This window comes from Heteronotia binoei, chromosome 2 (genome assembly GCF_032191835.1).
Source record: "Heteronotia binoei isolate CCM8104 ecotype False Entrance Well chromosome 2, APGP_CSIRO_Hbin_v1, whole genome shotgun sequence".
NCBI classification, from domain to species: Eukaryota; Metazoa; Chordata; class Lepidosauria; order Squamata; family Gekkonidae; genus Heteronotia; species Heteronotia binoei.
The window spans coordinates 110,914,523-110,934,031 of record NC_083224.1 but is presented as its reverse complement, the minus strand read 5'-3'; the positions used below and the strand labels follow the sequence as shown (position 1 = coordinate 110,934,031).

The window sequence follows — 19,509 nt, the reverse complement described above, 5'->3', positions numbered from 1 at the left end:
CTGCTTTAATGCTTGAGTCTTTCTCAAGCAGTTCTGATATTAATGTCCCTTTTTGATTTGTATAGCAGTGTGTTGTAGTGGTTAGAGTCGCTGTAATCTGAGAGACCAGATTCGAATCCCCACTTTACAATGAAAGCTTGCCAGGTGATCTCAGCCTAACTTGCCTCACAGGGTTGTCATAAGAATACAGTGGAGGAGAAAGTGATTGTAAGACTTGTAAGCCATTTGGTGTCTCATTAGTGAGAAAGGCAAGGTATAAATACTTAAGCAGTACTGGTTCTCATGGACATATCACTTTCATGGATTCGTATAGAATATTCTAATGAATTTGGTAATTTTATGCATAAGATGGTAACATCTCCCCTAAACATTCTGTATGTTCTTTCTTCTAGTCTGCAGCTGCACTTTGTGTTGGTGTTGGCAGTTTCTGTGACCCTGAAGATCTGCCTGGGTTGGCACATTTTCTGGAACATAGTATGTTTTTGTTTAAATGTAATCTTTAGCAACAGTTGATGTTCTATAGTTTTTTTTCTCTATAGAATTTTAAATGCAAACACTCAATAATCAGAATTGTGCAAATCAGATTTGTTCTCCCACTTCAGTAGTTAGAAAACAAAATATGGTAAATTTGTTGAATAGTGATGGATCAATTAAAAATGTTGAAAACACAATAGAAGCTGGGAAGTCCATACTCAGTCCATTTAACTCCACTGAGTTGATAAAGTAGCTTGCCAAAGTATACATGTGGGTATTCCATTTATGCTGTTTTTTGTTATATCCCTCGAACATATCTGAAATTGGGAATGTCCCTTTTTTCATTGTGTTTACACAGAGTATTCCAAAATAACTTTTTAAAGCATAGCTGTAAAAATAATTTTCAGTTATTTTCTGATAATGGCTGTCATCTTTTATATGTTATATAAAGCATGGGGCAAAATATTAAATCTCAAGCAATCTGAGTACACCTGTGATTTTTCTTTGAATATAGCAACCTATATGCTGTCTACATTTCATCCCACCTTGCTATTTAGATTAAAACTTATTTAGGAGATCCCCATGTTAGCTGAGTCAGTGTTAAAGCACAGGAAACTATGGTTTTAATTTGCTATTCTGGTGCCCAGTCTTTCATATCTTTTAACAAGAATACAGTTGTCCAAGCAGACTTTGGTTTTACGTGTTCTGTGTATCTTATGGGGAAAACATTCTATCTTGGATAAAATTATGGAGTGTGTGTGTTAACTGGTACACATTCCTGTGACATTCATATCACTTTGTACTTAGAACTAACAACTGTCTCCTTAATGTTAATTTTTTCCCTAGTGGTTTTTATGGGCAGCTCAAAATATCCAGATGAAAATGGGTTTGATGCATTTCTGAAGAAGCGTGGGGGCAGTGACAATGCCTCAACAGATTGTGAGCGGACAGTCTTCCAGTTTGATGTACAGAGGAAGTATTTCAAGGAAGCCCTTGACAGGTAGCATGATGATGCTACATCATAAGTGGGTTTTATTGTGCAAATAATACTGTGTTTCATAGGTTAAGCCATTGCTGCTGTTTTTGTTCTTTACATCTGTTAAGTAATTGTTGCTAAAGCAATTGTAAACATTTTGGTGTTAATGGCCTTTTCTTGAATGTGGGTTTTCTGTTTATTTTACTTATAAACTCAGAAGAAAGGGTTGTCTTAAGCCTGACCAGTTAATGCTACAGATGTTGCTGGGCTTAATCTAGAGAAGCACAAGCAAAATTCTATTCATGTAGTGGATCTTTCCCACCATTTCTGCCAGAACTGCTGAGCCTCCAGTGGGTTTTTTTGTATAAGTGGCAATGTGGCATGTGGGACTGCAATGGAGGAAGAAATCCATGGAAATCAGCAACTCCCTTTTCCATTACATGAGTGGAATTGCTGTCATCTTACCAAAGTTTTTTGAATCTCAGCCGAGGTGTAAAACTATGCTTAATTGAAGAAGAAATCTAAAATAAGGCTACTCCTGAGAGCTATCTGTATTTCTGTAGGGAACATTTATTGGAATATATGCCTGTTGATTTAAAATTTTGTTGGAAGAAATAAGAAAAAGTTTTAACACCAGTGATTTTGAAACATAATGTAATGAAGCTATTTTTATATTTAATCTAGGATTTAGGAAAGAGTATACAGTGCAGACCTACACAGTTACTCCTGTCTTAAAGCTGCAAGGTTAAGAACAATTTTCAAAGAGTAAGCCCACTGAATGAACTAGCGCTGACTTCTGAGTAGATGTGCTTAGGAGTGCTTCCTGAGGCAATTAAAACCAAAAGGCTTAGACTAGAGCAGGAGTGGCCAAAGTTGCTTAACATAAGAGCCACAGAGAATAAACACCAAATGTTTGAGAGCTGCAAAACATGAACATCAGATGTTTGAGAGCTGCAAGACAGGAAGAAAGAAAAGGTGGAAAGAAAGCAAATAGATGGGGGGGCAGAGGGAGAGGTGGAAAGAAAGCAACTTTAACTTTAAATGTATTCTCCAAGTCACTGGCTGGGTTGACTTGGAGAAGTGATTTAAAGAGATGAATGCTTCTCCAAGCTGGCCACCAGGGCAGTCGGGGCTTCAAGAGCCACACAATATGTGTGAAAGAGTCACATGTGGCTCCTGAGCCAAAGTTTGGCCACCCCTGGACTAGAGTAAGTCTGTATGGGATTGTATTGTTAATCACTTAAATACTTGTTTGTTTTTTTGTAAAAGCAAGACGCATTGATGTGGGGACTGTTGTTTGCTTGTTTATTTTAGTGAACTTAAACATGGAGAATATTTTAAATCATAACATGTGCATTTGAAAATTAATACGTTGCATTCCAAAATAAGATTTCTAATATTGTTTCAGATTCCTAGAGAAAATTTGTTTACAACACTGTTCTGTTTCAGGTGGGCACAATTTTTTGTTCACCCTTTAATGATTCAGGATGCAATTGACCGGGAAGTTGAGGCTGTGGACAGTGGTAAGAATTCTGACTCCTTTTGTCATTTTATGATTAGGTTTTCTTTTTAAAAATTTGCTTTATCTAAAAGTAGTGTAATGAAGCACTACAGTCAATATATGACTTTAAAAGAAACTTAACTATTAATATTTTTAAAGTATCTGTGTTTGAAAGAAACTACATGGGAATTAAATTTTTAATAAGCACTTACAATTTTTCATCACAAATCTTTGGAGTGTCAAACACACACTCTGTTATATATAATGAAGAAAAACTCAATGGGTCGTATCCAAAGTGCCCTAAAATGGAACTTTGCTTGTGTATGGAGCTTTTCTGCTTCCAGCTAGATTCCTCAAGATCAGTACCTGGGGTTCAGGGAATATCCAGCAGTGTGTATGGTTTGGGGGTCTGCAGCAGGAAGGGGAGTTAATAACAATTACTCCCCTCCTCCATCAGTGAAACTGCCCTTCTTCTAGTAGAGAACATGTTAAATTGAACCCAGTTAAATCAGCCAAAAGGAACAAGAGTTAATTTCTTTCTTTATATATTAAATTTATCAACTGCCCTCCCCAGAGGAACCAGGTTAAGTGTTGTACAATAAATCATATAAAACATAAATAAAACAAGTAGGATTTAAATAAGACAATAAAAACATAATAATATAATTCATTACTAGGTGGTGGTGTTTCCTAATGTATGATGGCCTGTGTGTGTATTATAAAGATTAAGGTTTAGCAGTTGATATTTGGATCTTTCAGGAATGTCATAAGAAAAAAAATCTTATCTCTTCCTTTTGTGGGACATTAACTAGAAGTGGATGCTGTGAAGACCTGCATCCTGATCCAGCAAGGGCAGTTTCTATCTGCAGATTATCTTCTGCTCTCAGATTGTTCCCTGGACTGGACTCTGTGATGCTTCTCTGATAAAAATGGGCTGGAATCCTGAAACAGACGTAAAAGGGATCAATTTCTGTTGCACAGACAAACCCCTAAATTGGGCAACTAAGGCCTGTTTGTCCTGTAATTGGCGCTGGGTTGTATGCACACAGGTAGTCTACAGCAGCGGTCCCCAATCTTTTTGATACCAGGGACTGGTTTTGCGGAAGACAGTTTTTCCATGGGCCAGGGAGAGGGTTTCGGAAGGAAAAAGTACACATGAGAGTCTTGCACGTGAGCTTGGCTAGGCAGTTTTGATATTAAATGTTTTGATCCTTTCTTCCTGCTTCATGCATGCCTTGGCATGTTACTGGTCAAGGCTGGTTTTGAAGTTCAACATTATTTATTTTTTAATTGGATTTATATCCCACCCTCCTCGCCGAAGCATTATTTCAGTCTGAAAATCCTTTCCCCCCAAAACAAAATAGAATATCAGCTTGCAAGACCTTCTGATACAAACCGAAGAGAAATGTTGTTTGGAAGTCTTGCTAAGACTGGTCATCCCATGAAGAAGTTCTTCTGGGGTAAGTTGTGTTGTATTGTATATTTAAGTGATGTGTTTACAATTTTAAATGTGAAATTTGTAACAGTTATCACGAATGCAAGCGCTGGTTTCAAAACTTAGATAAATACTTTAAATGAACAATTATTTATGTTGTCAGTTTATATCTCAACCTATCTGTTGAGTGGTGTTGAAAGGCATGTCCTAGCATATCTCATATTTATGTAGTTTTGTTTTGTTTTATTTTGTTTGGATCACCCAGTCCCTGCTACTGCAGGATTCTGGGCGATGTACATAGTTATTTCTCAAGAACAAGTCATCAGACTAACCTTACCTCTTTTTTTGAGAAAGTTACTGCCTTGCTGGATCAGGGGAATACTGTATACCAGTGTTCTCCCTGAGCTGAGTTAGCATGAGCTAGCTCACAGGTTTTTAGCCACCAGTTCACACATTTTTGTCTTAGTTCAGGAAGGATGACCCCAGAGCACACTAATTTATGCAATAGCTCACAACTTTAATGCCAGTGGCTCACAACTTTAATACCAGTAGCTCACAAAGTAGAATTTTTGCTCAGAGGACTCTGCAGTTTAGAGAGAACATTGCTGTAGAGTTTAGTTTACCTTTAGTATTAGTTTTGTTTTCCTAAACTGTTTCCCAAATTAGTGTTAATTTCCTAAATGAGTGTTAATTTTGCTTTCCTAAACTCCTGGGGAGCATTAACTGAGGTTGCTGTTTGAAAAAACTGGGTGAGGGTTGTGAGAGAGGGGTTTCTGCTTGCTCCTATGTGTTTTTTATCTGGTTTGTTGCTGAGAGAGAAGGGCCTGTTTGCCTGGGGTCTGCTCTCTAGTGTAGTTCTGGCTGTTGAGCAGAGACTCTGAGCCTTTAAATTGCAAGGTTCCTCCTCACCAGAGGCAGAAATGACTCAGCTGTGTTGGAGAAATGTGCTGGAACAGAACTGCTGACAAGGGGAATGTTAATTTTGCTTTCCTAAACTGCTGGGGAGCATTAACTGAGGTTGTTGTGTGAGAGAACTGGGTGAGGGTTTCTGTATGAGAGAACTGGGTGAGTGCTTGGAGCTTGCTGGAGAGGGGTTTCTGCTTGCTCCTATGTGTCTTTTGTCTGGTTTGTTGCTGAGAGAGAAGGGCCTGTTTGCTGAGTCAGCAGTGTGTTGTGATGGCTAAAAAGGAAAATGCAATTTTGGGCTTTATCAATAGAAGTATAGTGTTCAAATCACATGAAGTGATGGGATCGCTTTACTGTGCTCTGATTAGACTTCAACTAAAGTATCGTGTTCAGTTTGGGGCACAATTGAAGAAGGATATAGACAAGCTGGAACGTGTCCAGAGGAGGGCATTGAAGATGGTGAGGGGTCTGGAGACCAAGTCCTATGAGGAATGGTTGAAGTACTTGAAGGGCTGTCATATAGAGGATGGTGCAGAATTGTTTTCTGTTGCCCTAGAAGGCTGGACCAGAACCAACAGGTTGAAATTAAATCCAAAAAGTATCTGGCTAAACATTAGGAAGAACTTCCTGACAAGTTAGAGCAGTACCTCAGTGGAACAGGCTTCCTCAGGAGGTGGTTGGCTCTCCTTCTTTGGAGTTTTTAAAGCAGAGCTTAGATGGCCATCTGACAGCAATGCTGATTCTGTGAACTTGGGCAGATCATGAGAAGGAGGGCATGAAGACTTTAATCTGCACTTAGTTCCTACGGCCCCTTCTTTACATGTCCAGGGAAATTCTGTTCACCACTTCGGGGTCAGGCAGCAATTTTTCTCCAGATCAGTTTGGCCAGTGATGCTGGAGAGTTTTTCTCCTCCTCCTCCTTTTTTGCCATCTTCTGGGGATGGAGCAAGGGTCACTGGGTGTGTGTGTAGGGAGGAGTTACTTGTGAATTATGTAGGGGGTTGGACTACATTACCTTGTTGGTCCCTCCCAGCTCTATGATTCTGTGATTCTATAAAAAACATCAAAACCACAAAATAAAACAAAGCAGTGCTAAGAGAATAAGTCTCAAAAGTCAGATGGTGAAATTTCTTTCAGTTTCCTATTCTAGACTGTGGCCACCTTCTGGTTGGGGTGGGTGGGAAGGAACAGAGCAGCCTGGAGAGGAAGGGAGGGTGCTAGTCAGAATGGAAAGTGTTGCTGTCCTCAACCGAAAGCCTTACAGAACATCTCCACCCTACAGGCCCTGAGGAATTGCATAAGATCCCAGAGGGCCCTGATGGTATTCAGCAGAGTCCCCCACCAGGTTTGGGCCAAGACCAAAAAAGCCTTGGACCTGGTATATTATAATGTCCCTGATAGTCCATTTTGAACAACAAGGCAAATACTACCTGTGAGCTCTCAAGGAGGGGTCATAGAACAGTCCCCACATATTTGGGCTTCTTTCATTATTAGGTCAGAAAATTATTTTGCATCATTATTCAGATCTGCTTAGGCTTTTTAGAGCAGGAATAGTGAAAAAAAATGTCCAGCAAATTAATTTGGAAAAGAATGCCAGGTGGATAGGTGACTATCATAAAAAGTATGCAGATAACTCTTGAGTATTAGTATGCCGGGATTGTTCCGGTTGCTTCCCAAATTATCCCTCTTGGGCTGCTTCTGCAATCCTGCTGCTGTGTGACGGTGCTCTTGCAGCTTTTTCAGGCTGCAGAGTAGAGAACAAGGAAAGCACACAGTAAGCATGGAGGCACGGGAAACTGAGTGAGACGAGGTGGGAGAACTCTTTCTTTCTCAAATTCTGTTTCTGGCAGAGGGAGGCATAGAAGGGGGAATTGGGTTGGCATTAGGATGGGTATGAGACAGTGGGTAGAGGTCTTGTTCAACTGACCTCATGGACGAAATGCTTGCATGTTGTTTTCAACTCATGCTACTTTTCAGTAGTTTACCCAACTTTTATTTTTAACATTTGTAGGTAATGCAGACACTCTCAAACATAACCCGAAACAAAATGGCATTGATACCTACACCCGACTGAGGGAATTCTGGCAGCGCTATTATTCGGCTCACTATATGACTTTAGTTGTGCAGTCCAAAGGTAATGTCTCTTTAGTTTACGTTGTAAATACATATTGTGACACAGTGAATTTATATTTGGGTGGTGCTTGGCACTCGTGCAAATTCTCCTTCATTGGCTTGTACAGTACAAAATGACAGAGTTATTTTAATCAATAACTATTGGGATTATCTGGCTAAAAGCTCTCTGTTCTTTTGTTTGTGTAATGATATCTTTGTTTTGTTTGTAGTTAATCTCAATGAAACAGGTGATCCCTTTGAATGATGAGGTTTTCTCTGAACGGACATTTGAAATCCAGTTACCTTTAAAGTAGAGCCTTTTGTTTGGTTTCAGTCATTTATATAAAATTTAATTAACTATATTGCTTAACATCCTTACGCCGTCCTAATTAGTCTAATTGAAATTTTGGTACATTGGATTGCTCTTATACTTTCCTACTTGCTCTAAACTCCAGTCAAATCAACCTACAGAAGGATGAGTTTTGGATTTTAGAGGTCTGTTGCTAGAGAGGAAGAGTCTAAGCTGGCAAACTGCTTCTTCAGAATTCTAGGATATACTGGCTATCCCTCAGGGTCTTATTAGACTAAACATTGAACATGAGTCAGCAGTGTGATGCGGTAGCAAAAAAGGCAAATGTGATTTTGGGCTATATCAACAGAAGTATAGCATTGAGGTCAAGTGAAGTTATGGTATAAATTTACTCAGCTCTGGTTAGACTTCACCTGAAGTATTGTGCTCAGTTTTGAGCAACACAACTGAAGAAGGATATAGACAAGTTGGAACATGTCCAGAGGAGGGCATTGATGATGGTGAGGTGTCTGGAGACCAAGTCCTAGGAGGAAAGGTTGAAGGATCTGGGTATGTTTAGCCTGGAGAGGAGACGACAGAGAGATGATATGACCACCATTTTCAAGTACTTGAAGGGCTGTCATATAGAGGATGGTGCAGAATTGTTTTCCATTGCCCCAGGAGGTCAGATCAGAACCAATGGATTAAAATTAAAATCAAAAGAGGTGGTGGGCTCTCCTTCTTTGAAGTTTTTAAAACAGGCCAGTCCCATAAACGGACAGGTTCTGCTAAAACATATAGCAAATTACTAATTGAACGTTAAAAATTGGACTTACTTGAATCTAATAAAATAAAATAAAAATCTTATTTTTACCAAGCAGAAGTACCGGTACAGCCACCCCGATCACTGAAACTCCTTTCATGAAAGCTTCGCACAGAAATTGCAGACAGACAGATTCACTTGATTAGAGACCCCCTAGGAAATGTCCCCTCGTCGCCCTCCAAAATTCGACAAGTTTTCCAAAATTTTTACCAAAATTTGTATGCCTCTGACAATCCAAGCATACCTGCGATGCACAAGTTTTTAAACCAGCCCAATATTGTCCCCAAATTAGCACACATACACAGGACACTGGTTGACTCCCCAATTATGCCCTTAGAGGTACGGCTAGCCATCAAGAATGCAAAAATCAATAAATCTCCAGGTCGTGATGGCTTTCCGTCAGATTTCTACAAGAGGTTCATGGACAGTATTGTCCCTCACTTCACAGAATTTTGTAACCACATTCTGGACTCTGGTATCCTTCCGGAAAGTTGGTCTTTGGCCAAAATTGTCCTTATCCCTAAGAAAGACAGAGATTTATTAGACCCGAAATCTTTTAGACCTATCTCACTCCTCAATACAGACTATAAGCTTTTTACATCCATTTTGACTAATAGACTCAACTGGTTTATCGGCCATTACATACACGAAAATCAGACAGGGTTCATTCCACAAAGGCAAATAACTGACAATATCTGACAGGTCATTAATCTTATACAGTATGGCAAGTACCAACCATGGGAGTCTTGTGTCTTAGCCTTGGACGTGGAAAAGGCATTCGATGGAGTCAAACCCGATTACCTAATAGTGGTCCTACAGTCAATGGGGTTTGACCCAAAATTCCTCTCTACAATAAAAGCCTTATATTCTTCTCCAAAAGCCCTTCTCAATATCAATGGAGTCTCAACCCCTGACTTTGTTCTTTCTAGAGGAACATGTCGAGGATGTCACCTTTCTCCCTTGCTGTTTGCCATTGAACCTTTGGCAAATTGGGCCAGACAATCCGCCTTAATTCCGGGTTTTCAAATAGCGCACATGGAATACAAAATAAGCCTATTTGCAGATGACATGGTCCTTTTTCTGAAAGACCCATGCATTACATTGCAAGCCTTATCTCCACTTTTCACTGAATTCCACCAGATTTCAGGCTTATCTTTCAACCTCACTAAATCCTTAATATACCCAATTAATATATCTCCAGGAATGCAAAGCCAGCTCCAAGACAATTATTCATATTGCTGGGTCACCAATCACTGGTCATATTTAGGGGTTTCTATCCCAGTGCACATGAAAGACTTGATCAAGGCCAATTTTAATGTGGCTTACCAGCAAATCAATCAGACCCTCCAAACTTGGAACTCTCTAGCTCTCTCATTGATAGAGCAGGTAAGCATTATTAAGTCTTTTATTTTTCCAAAATTTCTTTATATATTTCATGCCCTCCCAATAGCTATTCCTCAACCCTCTTTACGCAAATGGCAAGCACTTTTGAATAACTTTATTTGAGGCTACAAACCCCATAGGATTAGTTTTGATAATATAAAGAGGCCAAAAGCCAAAGGGGGGCTGGCACACCCTGACCTCAGTTTATACTATAAAGCCTCAGTATTGGCCTCAATGGCCAAAATACTGTACTTCCACCCTCGCCCATCGTGGGTATATATTGAGGAAACACACATAATGCCTGTAAGCTACTCCGATTTTATTTGGCTTAAGAAAAAAGAGAGACCAGATTGGCAAATTTTGAACCCATTCATACAAGCCTTACTCAGTGTCTGGGACCAGGCCCGTTGGGAATTGGCCCCTGGATTGTCTTTCATAACTTCTTTTACAGGGCAACCATGGTTTCCCCTGGCGCAACATTCTTCTTCATTCGCCACCTGGAAGAAGGCGTCAGTTACATTTATTTTCCAGCTTTTTCAAACAAGAAGTTACTAACCAAAGCTCAATTAGAAAAGAAAACATTGACCAAGATTCCATGGTTTGAATACCTGCAGCTAAGTCACTTTTTGAATAGTCTGTTAGGTCGCGAAATTACTTCCCACCCCCAGACAGAATTTGAAAATCTTTTTTCTAGATCCTGTCCTAAATTTAAAGGTCTTATTTCCCAAATCTATAATATATTAATGCAAAAAGCTTGTGAGACTCTGCCCTCATATTGTGCGCATTGGCAACAGGAAAGCGACATCACATTAACCAGTTCCCAATGGGACTTTATTTGGGAAACTGAAGCTATTCATACAAACTCAATCAATATCTTGCAACAAAACTATAAAGTAATGGCACGATGGTATTGCATGACACACCAACTAGCCCGTATTAGCTCACTTCAATCTCCACTCTGTTGGCGACAATGTGGAATAGTCGCCTCCTCCACTCATTGCTGGTGGGGGTGTCCGGTGGCTCAAGCCTTTTGGAACAAGGTTTTGCCCCTAATTGAAAATATCACAGGCATATCAGTCCCTAGGCGACCAGAAGTAATTCTCTTAAATAACTGGCAAGCTGTCAAAGCATCAGATTCCAAAATCTCATTACTTATAACCCTTACAACAGTGGCCAAAACCATCATAGCACAGAACTGGAAGTCCACCGGTCCCCTGAGTGTAGATAGTTGGATGCATAAGATTTGGGAGTATATTACTTTAGAGAAAATTACTGCTATTAACTCTCATGATCCTGTTAAAGCATTTGGGAAATTTTATGCTAAATGGTACCTGGTTCTGGATAAAATCGATATAGATCCATGATATACTGCCTCTGTCAACAGATGTGTAATTCATAAGAGTATTGTTTTGTCTTAATTTGCATTGGAGAGTTGTTTTATCTTGTACCGTATTTTTCGGACCATAAGACGCACTCCCCCCCCCCCCCAAAAAAAAAGTGGGGGGAAAAGTGTGTGCATTTTATGGAGCGAAGGTACCTTCCTCAGGGGGGGGGTGATCTGTTGCCTCCGCCTCTGATCCCGGCGCTTCCCCTGCGCCTGCCTGCCTGGCTCCAGCTTCTTCCAGCAAGCGCTGGGATTGCTCCACGCTGCCCCCACCGCAAACCCAGCACTTCGCGAGCCAGAGCTGGAGCCAGGCAGACAGGCACGGAGGAAGCACCCGCCCCCTCCGCAAACCCAGTGCTTCCTTTTTTTTTTTTTTAATTTTTTAAATTTTATTGTTGTTTTAAAAACCCCACATGTGAAACCCCAGTGCATAAAATTACAATAGTTACTCAAGTTAAACATTAATAAATATCAGAAAGAAGAACATCAACCTAACATTCATATAGTGAATACAAGAAAAGTAAAGCGATACAGTTTACAACGATATCAAATCAAATCAGCTAAACATTCATCATTTGCATAAATGGACTCCAAATCTCATTAAAATGACACATTTGTCTACGACCAGAAAACGATATTTTTTCAAAAGCTGCAAGTTTCAATAAGTCATCTTCCCAAAGAAGAATTGAAATTACATCATTTTGTTTCCAGTGTTTAAGAATTTGGCGTTTTGCTATCAACAGAGCCCTTCCTAACCATAATTTTTGCCCCTTCTTTAATTTCCATTCTTTCGGAAAAAAGTTTAATATTAAGTGACTATCTTGCCATGGTAGTTGACGTTTAATTGTATCCTTTATTTTCAATAACACCTGTTGCCAAAAATTCTGAATCACCTCACAGTTAAATAGCATATGTGTGAGATTCGCCTCTCTGCTCTTACATCTCCAACACTCTGCTGAGGATAGCATTGCTCTCTTAAACATACGAAGTGGGGTCCAATAGACTCTATGCAATACTTTCTGTTGTATAGTTATCAACCTGATGTCCAGAGTGGACTTCCTAATTTTATTACAACAATCTTCCCATTGGTCCAAGTTCACGTGACATTGAACCTCTAGATTCCATTTTTGATTTAGTGCAGATAGGTCAGGTATTGTAATCTCCTTCAGTATATTATACAACACTAAATTGGATTTCTTCTGCTCAAATGCCTCAGACAGTTGACCAAACAATGGCGGGCACTGTGATGCCGCCAACGCATCAGGCCCGAACACAGTTCGCAAGGCTTGTTTTATTTGCATAAAATTCCACTGATATAATGGTAAAGATGTTATTTGAGTTGGAAGTTCATAGTGTGCAATAAACTCATCCTCTTGATTTTTTAACTGATCCAAAGAAACAATACCGGCGTGCATCCACCGAAGCCAAAAAACCGGCTTATTGCCTATCTTAATTAAAGGATTGCCCCACAAAGAGGCTTTTTCATGCGAGAAAGGGTCAGCGTTAACCAGTTTCAGTGTCAGCTCCCATACTTTTCTAGCTGAAGTAATTGATCTCAGTGGATGTTTTATCACAGAGAACGTCGAACCTAGTGCATAACATCCCTCCAATGGAAATATCATTGCGCCCTCAAGCGATGCCCAGGTCGGTGCGTTATCCAAGCTGACAAGATTCCACCATTTAACTGCAGCTAATAAAAGGGCTCTGTGATATAATAACAGGTTCGGAACCCCAAAACCACCTTCCTTCACCTCTCTCTGAAGCTTAAGCATAGAGATCTTAGGTCGACTGGAGCCCCAAATAAACTTAGATAGGATCCCATCGATTTTATTGAACCATTTCTTAGGGATTAGAATAGGAATGCCTCTCAAAATATAAATTAATTTTGGAAATATGCACATTTTTAAAGTATTAATTTTCCCCCATAATGACAGGGTCAAGCCCTTCCACCTTTCTAGATCTGTCGTTATATTGGTTAATACCCTATCTAAATTAATCTTAACTAGCTGCGATAGATCGTTGGGCAAAAAAAGGCCTAAATATTTCACCTGCCCTATTGTAACTGCTAACTGGAAAGAGCTATAATCTAAACTTCCACGCCCTAATGGCATCAGCTCAGATTTAGACCAGTTTATTTTATACCCAGCTAACTTGCCGAAATTGTCAATTATTGTCATTACAGCTGGGATAGAGTGCTCAGGGTTCGACACAAACAGCAATAGATCATCTGCGTATAAAGCAAGTTTATATTCCAAACTCTTAAATTTAATCCCTATGACGTCCTTAGATTTTCTAATGGCTGCCGCTAAAGGTTCAATACACAAATTGAAAATAAGAGGTGAGAGAGGACACCCCTGTCTCACACCGCGATTTAATCGAATAGGAGGTGATAAATTATCATTAATTTTTAATCGGGATGATGGATTATGGTATAGTAATTTAATCCATTTTATCAATGATTGAGGAAAATTCAAATGTGATAAAACCGAAAAAATAAAGTTCTTATGGATTGAATCGAACGCTTTTTCAGCATCCAAAGAGATTAACGCTGAGTTTTCCATAGAATCTCTTTGCAGATCAATTATGTCTAATGCCAACCGGATATTGTCCTGCCCATTTCTGCCGTACATAAATCCTGTTTGGTCTTTGTGTATCAAAGACCCCGCTACTCTCTTAACCCGATTAGCCAAAATTATTGCTAAGATTTTTATATCAAGATTAATTAGAGAAATTGGTCTGTAACTAGTACATTCCAACCGATCTTTATTGGGTTTCGGGATCATGATTATCAAAGACTCATTCATTACTTCTGGTATAGAGTCATTTTGATACCAAGAGTTATATAACTGATGTAACTTAGGAATCAGCACATCCTGAAATTCAAGGTACCATTCAGATATAAAACCATCTGGGCCAGGGGCTGTACGGCGTTTTAAGGAATCAATTGCGACCTTAATCTCTAGACTAGTTATTTTTTGCGCAAGATCCACTTTTTGTTCACTATTTAATTTACTTAGTTCTACCCATTTCAGAAAGCTAGATATTTGTGACTCTTCTGCTATCTGTGGGATATTATATAATTGTTGATAGAACTCAAAGAAAGAGTTAACAATCTCCTGTGAATCTATGCAGATCTTATTCTGTCTATTTTTAATCGCAATGATTTTTTTATCAGCTTTTTCCCTTTTTAATTTATTTGATAATATTCTTCCTATTCTATCACCTGACTCCCAGTGCTGATGACGAGATTTGTACATGATTTGCTCAAGTGTATGATATTTTAATAAATTAATTTGATAATTCAAATTTTGGATCAATTTATAGGATAGCACATTTGGGCTTTGATACATTATTGTCCAAGCCTGAGTTAACTCATTCTCCAAAGATACAAGCCGCTCTTCGCTTGTTCTTTTTTTATGTGCAGTATAGGCAATAACTTTCCCACGAATCACTGCTTTAAATGCTTCCCATTCTATAGATCTAGAAGATGACGAGCCTTCATTTATCTCAAAGAACTCATTGATTTCTCTTCGCATTTGTGATACAAATGTGTCATCCGCTAACAAAGTAGCATTAAAGCACCAAGCTGTTTTTGGTTTTTCTTGAAGAGCCAAGTGAATATCTAACAGGACCATATTGTGGTCAGAGATTGTTGAATGGATTATCTCGCAAGTATTCACCTTTGAAATTAAATCGGGAGATAACAAGAAGAAATCAAGTCTAGACATCAGGTTATGAACCCTTGAATAAAATGTGTATTCCCTGAGTGTAGGATGTAACAATCTCCATATATCAGTCAACCTCAAATCCTTCATATAGCCACTCAACACTGCTCTAACTTGTGGGAGTCTATTTATATTAGCGTCGCTCCTATCCAGAAGCGGGTCCATAGTTACGTTGAAGTCACCACCAAAAACAATGTCATCCCACTCCATATTCTGGATACTTTCTCCTATTTTATGAAGAACAGCAGGTTGATCACGGTTTGAACCATATATTGAAATCAATAAAACCTTTTTTCCATACATATGAGTATGCAACACAATATATCTTCCTTCTGGATCTAAGATGACTTGTTGAACTGACACATTAGCAATCTTGCGTATTAGAATTGCCACACCACGTGAATTAATATTATAATCGGTGGAAAAAACCTGAGTTCCTTTCTCCTGACAGAACCAACTACATTCCGAACTTAAGGTATGGGTTTCTTGAATAAATATTATCCCTACACCCATGGACTTACACGTTTGCCAGAGCAACATTCTCTTTTTTGTAGTCCTAGCGCCATGTATATTAACCGTTAGAATCTTTACCATCTTAAATCACCCTTATTCTTAATTATGAAACATGTAAACAAAGAAACAATACTTTCAACTTAATCTTGTATATACCATAGATTATAATATTAGATGAGTGCCTTCTTTCTTGTTTTTGTCCATTTCTAGAACTTAAAGCTAACCATATAGTGTTTAAGCCTATCAATTTCATTTTGTTTAATACATGTGTGTTTTTCCCCCCCACCCCTGACCCACCCCTGTGATACTCCCAAGGACTTCCGATTATATGGGGTGCTTCCGGGATCTCTGCCACTCCCTACCCCCTTAGAGAAGTATCTATAAAACCTCCAGCTGTTTAGCTATTTTTGCTGCCCAACTCATACACAGAAAAACAGTTCACACCATATATATTTCCCCGCTACTAGATCTGCCACACTCCATTTTAAATTAGAAATCTGCTTTCATAAATACCCATTTTCTTTTACCCAACCGGCAACTTAAATGCTTAATTAATTTAATTCATTTGCCCTCCACATATATATACATATAACAGTTTTTACACTTAATAACAAATCCCTAGAGACTCAGAAACTCAAATAATTAATAGATTAATAAATGAATTAATACTCTCATTAGTTAGACTAAGGACATGTTAAGACTGGTCCTTAATCTGTTGCAGGTACTTTTCTGCTTTTCTAGGACTGGAGAAGCGCCTAGTCTCTTCTGCATGTGTGATTGATAGGACTGCTGGGAAGCCCAAATAATATTCCAGTCGCAACTGACGGGCCATGTCCTTCGCTAGTTTGAATCTTTTCCTGGCCTCCACAATATGTTTTGCATAATCAGGAAAGATCATAATTTTCCGTTCATTTGCCCCCCAGCACAGAGGCTCCTTAGCAGTATACTGTCGAAACTTAGCCAAAATATCGTCTCGGGTTGCAATTTTGAGAAATTGGACTGAAATAACTTGTATTCCCTCCCCCTCACGATGGGGGGAGAAGAATCTATTTACTTTTTCAATGTCCAAGGGGTATGCTTGGTCCAACTTGAAGACTTGCCTGAAAAAAAGGTCCATGAAGTCTACCCACTCGGCGTTGGTTCTTGCCTCCACACCAATCAACCCGAGTACCTTGAGAGAACGGTGCCTCAGTGCAGAGTCAAATTGATCCACCCGACTAGTTAATAAGGCAATTTTTTCATTGCATGATGTCTCGTGGGTGGCAAGTCTTTCCTCCACTTCAATGCATTTGGCACTCACTGACTGGAATTTTTCTTGCATGGCAGAAAGTTCAATTTTTAGCTCTCTGATATCAGCTCGAAGCTGTGTAATATAGACTGGTATATCTTTCAAAGGCTTGAGTTCTTGCCGCATAGTTTCTAACATGGCCGCTAATGAGTCAAGTGTAGCAGAAGGAGCTTCAGCCGCCTCCCCAGGCTTATCTGGGATCGGAGGGCGGAGGGAGCGATCCTGGTGCTTGCTGTAAGCATCAGAGCTGGAGCCAGGCAGACAGGCAGGGAGGAAGCACGCTGCCCCCTCCTCAGCCGGTGCTCGCGAAGCACTGGGTTTGCGGAGGGGGTGGGTGCTTCCTCCATGCCTGTCTGCCTGGCTCCAGCTCTGATGCTTAAAGCAAGCGCTGGGATTGGAGGGCTAGACACCTTTGGGGCCAGGGATCACCAGCAGTTTACTTGAGATTGTAACCCCCTCCCAGGGACATACTAGAGAAGACAGTCTTGCAGATACATTAGTCCCTGACCACTTAAGACCTTAAAGGTCAACACCAGAATCTTGAACTTGACTTGGTACTCCACTGGAAGCGAAGATGGAAGAATGCCTGCCTGGCAATATGAGTGACTTGGGCCTCCATGTTTAGGAAAATATCCACAATCATGTCCAGGCTCTTGAAGGATTGTCCTGGTGTTAACAGTGCCCCCTCAAGAGCGAGAAGTGTGTGCCCCCACCCCAGCCACAGAACTTCCATCTTTGTTGGATTCAGTCCAAACCTGCACTCATCTTCCAGAATGTGTGCTATGTTAGAATGCAGGTGAATAGACTACCTGATTCTTCTTGCTCCCTGTTGGTTGAACCCCTTCAGGAAAGTCCTACAGCCTGTTAAGAAATATTGTATATGAGAAGCCAAGAGACACTCTTAAGGGGGAGTGATCACATTCATCCCTATTACCTTCCTCAAAATGATGGATGTATTGATATAGCGATGATGATGAGACTAAGATATAATCCAGTGTGCTAACACCCTGAGGGGGCAAGTATGTATAAGTGCCATGAGAAGCGTCATACATGGCTCCATGGAGCCAACATAAATGATGGTGTTTTTAGAAATCTCAAACCTGACTTGTTCAAGAGCTGGTCCTGAGATGACCTAGCCAAAAAACATGCTTGTGAAGTGATCTGGTTGTTTATAAACTTTGAGGCACCAGAAGAACCAGCACCAGTCCTTCCATTGAGGTCACCTCATAGGGTAATGTGGTGGGAGCTGGGAAACTGGGAGTCTAGACAGTCCAAGGTGATGGACAAATTATCCCAGATAGCATATATGTTTGAATGCTTTGAACTACTAGGTGGAATATATGTGTTCACACAGAGATCCAATGTGTTTGCCTCTAATTAGATGTATTTAATGGTTTAAATGGTTTTAATGGTTTTATGAATGTTTAATGGTTTTATGAATGTTTATTTAAGGGTTTAAATGGTTTTAATGGTTTTATGAATGTTTATCCGTTTTAGATGTATTTAAATGGTTTTAATGGTTTAAATGGTTTAATGGTTTCAGATGTATTTAAATGGTTTATGAATATGTGTGTTTGATGTGTTGGTATGTTTGTGGAAGAGCACCTCATTTCGTTGCTCTCTTTTTGTTGAGAACAATGACAATAAATTCATCTATCTATCTATCTATCTAATCTCCAGCACCTAGATATGATTTTGGGTGCCACTGTTCAGATGTGGATGTCAGTCTTGAGGTCAATTGAGACCAAGATTACTAGACACTAATAACACAACCTTTAGTGTGGGTTTTAACAGCAGGCACAGTAATGCTTGCAAGCCAAGGAGAAATGGGGAGCTGTTCTCCTGGAACCAAGTTTAATGCAGACACAAGATGTCAGATTTTTGTAAAAAATAAAAGTTTGAATGATGGAGTTTATTCCCCCATCCCATGAGGTTCTAGGAGAGGAGGCATAGTAGTGTAGCCTCTTGATCCTGTTCAGTTCTCCATTGGATCCATTTTGAAGGAGGTCACTGGGGCTAAAGTAGAAGCCTTGCAGGTTGGACCCACTGGTTGGGACCCTCTTGTACTGAGCTTGCTGTCCTCTAAAAAAAACCCATTGAAGCACTCTTCTTCAAGGATTGAGAGTTTGCGAAGGGCTTTTTTCCCCCCTTCCCTCTATCTTCACTTCAGCCCTTTCCTGCCCATGAGACAGTGCCACAGTCCACAGTGGGGCAACAAAGGAATGTCTGACATCTTATGAGATAATGTAGCGGGTTCTCTTTTTTTTGCTTTTAATTCTGTTTTTAATGGTTGTACATTGGAGCCTTACATTGTAGGGAAAAGGCGATCCATAAATCAAACAAATATATTCATTATGTGGAATTGATCTATTTTCTGTAGAAATAGCTTCTGAGCAATGTTCCCTCTAAGCTGAGTTAGCGTGAGCTAGCTCACAGATTTTTAGCCTCCAGCCCACACATTTTTGTCTTAGCTCGGGAAAAATGGCCCCAGAGCACGCCAATTTATGCAGTAGCTCACAAAGTAGAATTTTTGCTCACAAGACTCTGCAGTTTACAGGGAACATCGCTTCTGAGGGATTAAAAATCCTGGGGAAGTATGGACAATAGGGAAGTTACTTGGGGCCGTCTCTGTACTTACTAAAATCAGGAGAAATAGGGGAAATGGGGGCAAGGGTGCTGTCCTTCATATCCAAGAGCCTG

At 39.8% G+C, this 19,509-nt stretch overlaps 1 protein-coding gene across 1 annotated transcript in view; it reads left to right on the top strand.

The window, feature by feature from the left end:
* The window catches only part of NRDC (nardilysin convertase), a 75,128-nt gene that overhangs the window by 18,953 nt on the left and 36,666 nt on the right, over nucleotides 1-19,509 (top strand). The window contains exons 3-7 of the mRNA XM_060231815.1: nucleotides 393-474; nucleotides 1,321-1,474; nucleotides 2,900-2,973; nucleotides 4,316-4,411; nucleotides 7,304-7,426. Of these exons, the coding sequence (XP_060087798.1) occupies nucleotides 393-474; nucleotides 1,321-1,474; nucleotides 2,900-2,973; nucleotides 4,316-4,411; nucleotides 7,304-7,426 (529 nt within the window). The remainder of the gene's footprint in view (nucleotides 1-392; nucleotides 475-1,320; nucleotides 1,475-2,899; nucleotides 2,974-4,315; nucleotides 4,412-7,303; nucleotides 7,427-19,509) is intronic.